The following is a 9554-nucleotide window of genomic DNA, read 5'->3' as shown; positions in this document are numbered from 1 at the left end:
TGCAACTTATCCCGCCCACCCCAAAACACCCACCCCAAAAGAAAGTTTTCTAGATCTGCCACTGCTGCTAATAATTGATTTTAGTATCACATCATTTGAATATTTTAAATCATTTGTGTTTAATTTCTTGTAAAGTTTTTTCAAATTTTAAAATTTTTTGGAATTTTCCTCAATTTTCTAAGTTATGTTAATTCTTTTTTTTCCTTGGGCCTATATTTTTATCTCTTTTCCAAAATCTTACATTGTAGTTGCGTTTAGGATAAATTTTTAAAAGGAACCTTTTTTTTCAATTTTATATAGCAAAAACGACCTCATTAGAAAATAATCTGCAAAATTGATATTTTTCTTCGAAAAATGGTCGGTTTTGCAATCGCGAAGTTTTTCGAGCTACACGGGACAACTAGTCCCGTGTAGTTCGGCCAGCAATTGAAATGCACGGGACTAACAGTCTCGTGCTTCTTCTTCTACAATTGATCCCGAGAGAGAATAAAATGCACGGGACAGCTAGTCCCGTGCATTTCAATTGCTGGCCGAACTACACGGGACTAGCAGTCCCGTGTAGCTCAAAAAACTTCGCGATTGCAAAACCGATCCTTTTCCGAAGAAAAATATCGGTTTTGCAGATTATTTTCTGATGAGGTCGTTTTTGCTATATAAAATTGAAAAAAAGGTTCCTTTTAAAAATATATCCTAAACGCAACTACAATGTAAGATTTTGGAAAAGAGATAAAAATATTGGCCCAAGGAAAAAAAAGAATTAACATAACTTAGAAAATTGAGGAAATTTCCAAAAAAATTTAAAATTTGAAAAAACTTTACAAGAAATTAAACACAAATGATTTAAAATGTTCAAATGATGTGATACTAAAATCAATTATTAGCAGCAGTGGCAGATCTAGAAAACTTTCTTTTGGGGTGGGTGTTTTGGGGTGGGCGGGATAAGTTGCATTTATCTAAAAGTAGAAATATAATATTATAAAATTATGGTACCTAATGAGGAAGTACTTAGTCCACTTTATGAGATCCATTTGTCCTGTTTGATTGATTGTTGAAAAGTTAAATGGATTTTACTTTCTAATGAGCTAATTTAATTTGCGACTAACTTATTTAATGTTCTTAGATAGGGGAAGGGGCGTACAACAAGTTCTAGTTACATAAAAATAAAAATGTTATATTATAAAATTATAATACATAATGAGGATGCACTCAGTATACTTTATAAGTTCCATTGTGCTTGTTTATATTTGATGATGTTGTTTTTGCTATATAAAATTGAAAAAAGATTCCTTTTTAAAAATTTGTGCTTGCGTTTACTGATTGTGGATTATGCCAACTTGTCAGAGAAAAACTAAAATAAAATATCTATCCAATAATGGCGACACATGGACAACAGTTTATGGTAGCGCAACAATCAGTTTAGGCAAACACACCTCAATCCAATTATTTCACCATACTGCGGAGAATCATTTAACAACCTTAAAAATGTAAGTGGCTAGCAGCAACACCAGCTAATATTTGCTGAGCTCACATATTTAAATGGCTTAAAACATAAACCACGACCAAATCACATCCCCTTGAACACATCAATCCCCCCATTCGCGACCGAAAAGGCCCCATCCACCACCAGATTATGCCCGCTAACGTACCTCGAATCGTCACTGGCCAAGAACAGCAGCGCATTCGCGACGTCCTCCTTCTTAAGGATGACCCCCTTTCAAGTCGCCCCGCGCCATCGCCTCCGTCAAACTGCCTCAGCGGTCAGTCCGACAAATCCCAGAGCAGCGCGCTAGCTGAGCCGCCGGGGCAGAACGCAGTTGACACGACCCACCAAACCGACAGCCTCGCAAAGCGGCGTTTCTTGTGAGCCCGACGGAGGGCGTGCTGGCAGGTGGTAGGCGTGCGAGGCGATGCGCCACTGAACGGAGCGAGTGCTTGATGGTGGCGACGTATGCGCCTCTGCGCGCGCGCGATCATGACGCGGGCTGCGTGTTTCGTGCCGAGGAACGCGCCCGTCAAGTTGATGCTGAGGACTCGCTCGAAGTCGGATTTTGGGTAGTCAACCGTGCTGGGAATTGCGGGACCGGTGATACCTGCGTCCAGAAATATCAGAATGCTTTTGTTAGAGCGCGCTAGCCATCGATCGGCTCTTGTATAATGATTTTGAATCTTGGATGAGTATAATGAGATTATAAGATGTATCACAACGGTTAAAGTTCGAAGTTAATTAAGAAAGGGTGTTGCACATAAAGTCTAGCTTATCGTACACTGTTCATGCTTTTCCTGCTACCTGTCTTATGTTTCATGTTGTTTTTAGTGTGAGTTTCTCTTGGATGTAATGATATTTATAATAAATATGTACATTTATAAGGTGATGCGACTCTCCCCGGCCCATCTACGAAGAAGATGATATAATATATTAAATAAAAAAGATTTATTTTCACTTTGATACCCCAAAGTTTATCCACTTAACTGCTTAATATTCGAAAGTGTTTTTTAACACTTTAATACCATAAACTTTTAATCTTATTTCTTAAACTTCTAATCCTATTTCACTTTAATACCTAGTTTTTCAAGAGACCTCTTCCTCTATTGGCAAGGATACGGCTGATTTAAAATTAGTGTTATTTGGCTATTACTCCCTCACGTATTCAATAATTCCATATTAGTCCCTCAGGTCTTTGAAATTGTTCACAAGTCCGTCAAGTCCTTAGTTTATGTTTTTCTGTTGTGTGTGTGTGTCTTTGTGTGTGTGTGTTGGGGGGGGGGGGGGGGGGGGGGGTGCGGNAAATTATAATCAATTTCAAAGATTTGAGGGACTAATATGGAATTATCGAAGATTTGAACGACTAGTATCCAAATAACCTATAATTCACAAATCAATCACGAACCGTTAGATATATTGCAAGAAATAATCATCTACAACTTTTTTTTAAATAAAAAACTAAGCAGAAGTTTCAAAGTCAACGGAAGAAAAAAATATCAGTGACAACGTTATGATGCAAATGCAATCAACAAGGTTTCTAGTATTCATGTTTTAACTTCTCGACTAAAAAATTTTCTTGTTAAAAGGTTTTAAATAAGGGTAACAACTGTACAATTAATCATAGTTAGTTAGTCTTCACTAACAAAAACTCCCGTGATAATTTCGTACAAAAAACTTATGATAGGTTTCTCTAATAAAACTTAATTTTGGATTGTTTCGTGTAATAATTCTTGTTTGTTCGTATTAGTTTGAGTGAGGTTGTTAGGAATCAACATAATACTGTTGCCTCGTTTGGTGTGCGGGAAAGTGTGGGAGTGAAATTCTGTTTCCACTTCTCATTCATGCCAACCAAACACCCTAATTTGTTTGGAAGTTAGAACACACATTCTCATTTATCATTCATTCCTTCCTTTTGTGGGAATGGGGGGAATAAAAAAACCAAATTAAAAATCAAATATGTCATGATTGCTTAGTAAATACTCATACCAAAAAATAATAGTACAAATACTTATTAATAACCGTTGATTTATTTAGTTGATGATTGTGATTAGTTTTTTGGTGCAAATTAGGAATAAGTGTAATTCATAGTTGATGATTGCTTATTAAATACTCATACCAAAAAATAATAGTACAACTACTTATTAATAGCCGTTGATTTATTTAGTTGATGGTTGTGATTCGTCTTTGGTGCAAATTAGGAATAAGTGTAATTCATAGGGTGTATAACGAGCGATAGATTTGAATGAATCACAATCATCTACTTGACAAATCAATAGCTCTTAATGAAGTAATAATCTCAGGTCCTAATTCCAAATTTTATCAAACACTTTACAATATTAGTTTGGAAATTTTAACTCTTCTATTTATATTTCAATCCAGCTTAGACTTTTGCAGGGTCGTCGGTTCCAGCAAGATTTTCAGAAAATATTTGCGCATATTCAGGCCACGACAAGGGCCGTCCAACGACTTCAAAAGATATTTTTATCCAAAATTTTGAATCCAGCAACTGAGAACTAATCCGGAGATACTATACCAGCGTTGTTGAACATGATATCGAGCTGCCCGAACTTTTCCACAGCGTGGTCGACTGCTTTGCTGACATCGTCTTCATTCGTGACATCGCAATGAATGAAAGAGGCAGCGCCGCCGAGATCGCTGCAAACGGAGTTACCGAGCTCGTCTTGGACATCAGCGATGACTACTTTCGCTCCATGCTGACAGAAGAGCCTCGCCGTGCACTCGCCGATTCCGCTACACCGCCGGTGATCAGAGCAACTTTCCCTTCTAACCTATATACAAATCGATCAACAAAACTTCGTAAATAAACTTAACAAATAAAATGGAATGGTACGATGTATAGGAGATCGGCTTCTACTTCTTAGCAGTAGCGGGCAACGCCGAGCTACTCCCCATGGTTAATTTTGAACTTGATTATGAGAAGAGGATCTTGAGTTGGGGTAAATAAAGGGGATAATATCATATAATTCAGGGAGAGAGTCATCTATGAACGAAGACTAAATACAAGAAACTTGATGCCCGTCAAATTTAATAATTGACTTTTTTTTACAAGAAAATTGACATGGGATTAGAGGAACCCGTCTATTTTAATTAGCTGGCCGGTCGAGTTTAAAAAGAAAGATCAGCACAGATAAATGCGCGTCCCGACAAAAAAACGGCAAATGACGATGGATATCACGATTCTCGAGGCGCATTAGGCGATGAGTGTTTGGGGTTTTTTTTCCTCCTCGTCAGAGGTAATTCCAAAAGAAGAAATTTTCCATTTAAACCCATTCCATTTTTTATTTTTAAAAACCGACCCATTCCTATTTTATGTCTAGAAACCGACCCATTTCGTGGACACGTCAGCACCGTGGCCACAAAATGAGTCTGTTTTTTTAATCTCGCCACTAAATAGTCGGGGTTGCCAACCCCGACTATTTTGCATGCCCCTGGTAATATACAGTCTAAATTAGTCGGGGTTGGAAACCCCGACTAATTTAGCACGTTGTCTAATTGGTCGAGGTTGGGAACTCCGACCAATTCGAAATCTCTTTCGAAATTGGCAGGGTTCCCAACATCAATCATTTAGTAGAGACTTTTTAAGCAAAAGTTGGCTAAGGCAAAATGATCGGAGTTGCAAAATGGTCGGGGTTGGGAACCCCGACCATTTCGTGTAGGTGCACAAAATGGTTGGGGTTCTCAACCCCGACCATTTTGCAGAGCTCTTCTTCCCCAGTTTCAGCTGGAAAATCAAACTCTTGTTGTTAATACATATCGATCCTCCAACTAATAGTACACATTTATCAATCTACAATGCAATCACAATCACAAATAACACACATTTGATCAATCAATAATCGTAAACTGTTTGGTTCAAAAGTCGCTGCTGTGGAATTCATTATAACTTTGTTCGATTACAACAAATTCGAAAGAATAATCTTTTTATAAGATTTTTTTCTACACAACAAATCAAAAATTACAACTCTTGAGAAACAAACACGAAAATCGTCTATCAATTCTCGTTTTCGTAGGACTTTGCCTGTGCCGGGAACGCTTTGGTTCGTGGACCGCCGATTCACAAATCGTGAAGAGGGGGCTTATGATTCTAACTTCGTTATCGAAGTAGAAATTGAAACGATATCTTATCGAAGTAAGATAGTCGTTCTTCTTAAAATCAAGTCGAAGCTTAATTTCAAGGCGTTGCAAGAAAAGAACTCAAATCTCTGCTCTCTCTGCTCTGGAATGCTCTAACAAATGCTCGATCCTCGTCAGAAGTGACCCTAGGGGGGTATTTATAGCCTCAAGGGTCAGTAACTGCAAAAACTTAACAATCGAAGAAGTCAGTACGGCGAGACAGTGTTTACTGTCTCGCTGGGCGAGACAGCGTTTGCTGTCTCGCCCGGGGAGACAGTAAATTTGCTGTCTCGCTCAGCGAGACAGTAAATGCTGTCTCGGAAAATGGCAGTTTCTCGCTGTAACTGTTCTTCCACGTTTCAAACTCCGTTATTTTGGCAGTTATCCACGTGATTTTCGCTCATGATGTTTCCCACGTCCCTTGCCAGTTAATGGACACGTGTAGGGCAGTTACAAATGTAGTTTTGACTATTTCAACACTGTCTCGCTGGCGAGGCAGCAAAGACTGTCTCGCTGGCGAGGCAGCAAAGACTGTCTCTACAAATGTAGTTTTGACTATTTCAACACTGTCTCGCTGGCGAGACAGCAAAGACTGTCTCGCTGGCGAGACAGCAAAGACTGCCTCGCTGGCGAGACAGCAAAGACTGCCTCGCTGGCGAGACAGCAAAGACTGCCTCGCTGGCGAGGCAGTTCATACTTGTTTTGATTTTTTTTTCAAAACAGTATGAAATCCTTTCTTGTGAATTTTTGAATGATCTTCTCTATGCTTGGGATATCTATTAGCATTTTTTGACGCCTACAGATACCCCCTCCAAAGTATTCCAGACTCATTCTTTTATAGAGGAGCATGGGATACTTTGGATAAGATAGATTTTACTTACGATCCCTTCAATGCTTGGCTGAATAGATCGTATGAAAGGACTTGTAAATGGCTTCAATGTTTAACCTCTTCTGCTGTTAGTCTATCCAGTTCTTCGTAGAATAGCTAACGTTCTCCCGGCGTCGCGTTTATCGCTTGACCGTTGTCGAGATCTTGAATTGAAGTTGATACTTGCTCTTGTGAATTCAGCGTTTACCATTGAATTGGTATATCCATTGAGAATTCCTCAGGTTATCCTTAAGAATATTCAGATTAATATTCTCCAGAAACTTCCTGTTGAGGGTGGGAATACAGTTTAGACTCGTGTACCCATTGGAGTATTCCACTGTTCCATAGTGCAAAACAGAAAAGTTTACTGTCTCGCTCGGCGAGACAGAGTTTTCTGTCTCGCTCAGCGAGGCAGAGGCTATAAAAGTCGGGACTTAGGGTTTTAGGGTTTTTTCACGTCGACTTTTTTGCGATTTTCAGGCGATTCTTGGGCGATTTTCGAGCGATTTTCGACCAGTTCTTCACCTCTTCTTCTTCTCTTCGTTTCTGACTTTGGTGGTGCTTCGATTTGAAGAGATTTCATTTGGATTTGAAAGGTCTGTTTCCCCTCTTTTCTTCAAAATCTTGACTTTTGGCAACCTGTGACTGTGCATGCAGCATTTCAGTTGTATTTGTCCTATTTTTTTGTCGATTTCATGTTCAAAATCTTAACCTTCCTCTTGGATTTCAATGTAGATCACATACTCATCATGTCGCCACGTAGAGCTCGAGGGAAGGGAATCCGACCGACTGTTCAGAGCCCTGAGGAGGCTGCCCCTGCTGCGATCTCACGTGGAGGTATATTTCTTTCACCTTTTCACGAATTTAAATATTGTATTTCGTCCATTCCATATATATATGCACCTGTATTTGCTTGCAGATCCTCGTTTGTATCCTTTGAGGTACCTTCGAGAAGAGCCGGTATCCTCCTTTGAGGGGATCGACGCTTAAAAGTGTTTGTTTTGCTTTGACAAAACACACTTCATAATACACAGGGGCGATTTTACATCATCCCATATGTATTGAAAGGTTTTGGTATGCCGTTATAATGCCCGCATACCTCCTTTATACATATGGTGGATAGAAAATCGTCACACCTGTTATGAGATAACGACTATATCTTATAGAATGAGATATACCGTTTTTCTCTAAAATTTTAGGATGACACTTACACCATTTATGTGTATGCCTCTTTTATCAGTCCGATTTCCTTCTACCACATTTACTGCTGATGTGATTACTGGCCGGAGTAGCGTGACCCACTCTTATTACGAGGGGATCCCGTTAATTGAATTCTCTCCCCAGTTTAAATCTGATTATAACGGAAGTGATAGTGAATTAATCCAGCGAGGTAGTTGTCGTGTTCTACGACGATTAATCACAGATGCGCCCTTGATCTCGGAGCAAGACTCGAATCAATGCATAAGGAAGCCAGATTTCTTATTTGGTGACTCGGTAAAAGATCCGAAGATTGCTTTCTGCCAGCCTGCGCAATGGTTGCACCAGAGTGGATCATCATTCTTATATCTGCCTTTTATCCCTCGGGATCATTCACTGTTAATGTTCAGGAACCTATCAGTTGGACGAGAGATGTTCTGGAAATTAACCGAAAACCACGAGCACATTCATTGTGGTTTCATTGGAAAGGAAGCAACTCCAGGTTCCAGTGAAAGAGCTCATGTGAGAGGACTTCATCCGGGTGTCTTAGGACAAGACAATATTCCTCAGAACGAAAAGATAGTGCAAGCCAACACTGTGAAGAACCGGTTAGCGGCAGCAGGAAAAAGATTGCCCAGAGAGACTTTCAGGTGTTATGGATGGGTCCATTATTCTGGGAACAAGTGGTGGTGGACCAGGATGACCCAATATGTGTTGAAACGTTTTGGGCGAGAATTAGCAGGATTAGGGTTGGATGTCCCGATTCGTGCCACCATGCATGGCTTGCAGAGCAGTGTAAGTCATTTCCTTTGTTTGTTCGAGATCTACAACCCGGACACCAATACATTCTTTACCAAGAACGGGGAACTTGGACTACCACTGCATGAAATGATGCAAGTGTCTGCTTTGCCTATGGGCGATGTCCCATATCAAGAGTTCTTTCCGACCACCAATCAGCTGATTAAGATGAAAGATAGCTCGACTGCGACCTATGACACTCTATGGGAATTGACCTGTCATTATCATATAGCCATGGCCGAGATGGAGCCCAAAGCCAGAAAGAAGTCTCCTCAAGTCAGTTTAAAACAATTCGCTGATTATCTCTTCAAGAATCTGGATGTCCGTTCGGCAGATGTGTGCGGATTGTCTCCCTTGAGTACGGATGAAATTAACCGTTTGTTAGAGAAAACCAACGCGCATTCTTATACTTCGCGCTCAGAAGATGGATTTTTGCACGGCACTAAGTTCCGCTCTTATCTGTGGCAAGCTGGTGTTCCGATTAGCCCTACTGCTCTGCTGGCAGGTTTTCTAGCCTTATGGTTAAAGAGATGTGTAGTTCCCCATCAATCCGCAGATGCGATGCCAATGGAAGTGTTGTATCCGGCCGTCCAGCTGGCTACAGGTCGCAAATTATCTTTGCTTCCCGCTATGGTGGCCGATATTCATAGTGGATTGCGGCAACTAATCTCCGCATTTACCCAGGAGAAAAAGAAACCTTCCGCCAGCCTGTCCGTTCCGAAGCTGGAGCTGCCCTATACTTACTTAATGGCCTGGTTGGTACTTCATCGACCAGATTTAATGGAGGCTCCTGATACGGTAGATCTCAGTGTCCCTCTGTTGCAAAATCTCGAGAATTGCAAATGGAGCAAACATCGAGAGCCGGACATAACGAGGCAGTTTAAAATTCACAAATGTTGGGAATTTTTTCCTTGCTTCCCTCAGTTCTCCGGTACTTACAACACTACCTTAGTGGATGCTGAAGACCCAAGGCAGAATCGTACCATCTTGGATGTCGGGTGCTTCAGATGGTTGATGAATATTCGACCTGGATATCTGTTGTTCAGGATAAGGGATGTTTGCCACATCGAACCC

At 40.4% G+C, this 9554-nt stretch overlaps 1 protein-coding gene across 1 annotated transcript; it reads right to left on the bottom strand.

Moving 5' to 3' along the window:
- Positions 1357-5494, bottom strand: LOC109838327 (secoisolariciresinol dehydrogenase-like; the record flags this gene model as incomplete). The annotated part of the gene is given in 5 exon segments (XM_020406778.1): positions 1357-1736; positions 1934-2090; positions 4017-4238; positions 4241-4272; positions 5484-5494. Coding segments are annotated over 5 exon segments (594 nt in total), but the record flags the coding sequence as incomplete, so codon positions are not given.

This window comes from Asparagus officinalis, chromosome 4, assembly GCF_001876935.1.
Source record: "Asparagus officinalis chromosome 4, Aspof.V1, whole genome shotgun sequence".
Lineage (NCBI taxonomy): Eukaryota > Viridiplantae > Streptophyta > Magnoliopsida > Asparagales > Asparagaceae > Asparagus > Asparagus officinalis.
The sequence above is the reverse complement of the archived record's forward strand: the minus strand, read 5'-3'. Positions and strand labels throughout refer to the sequence as shown.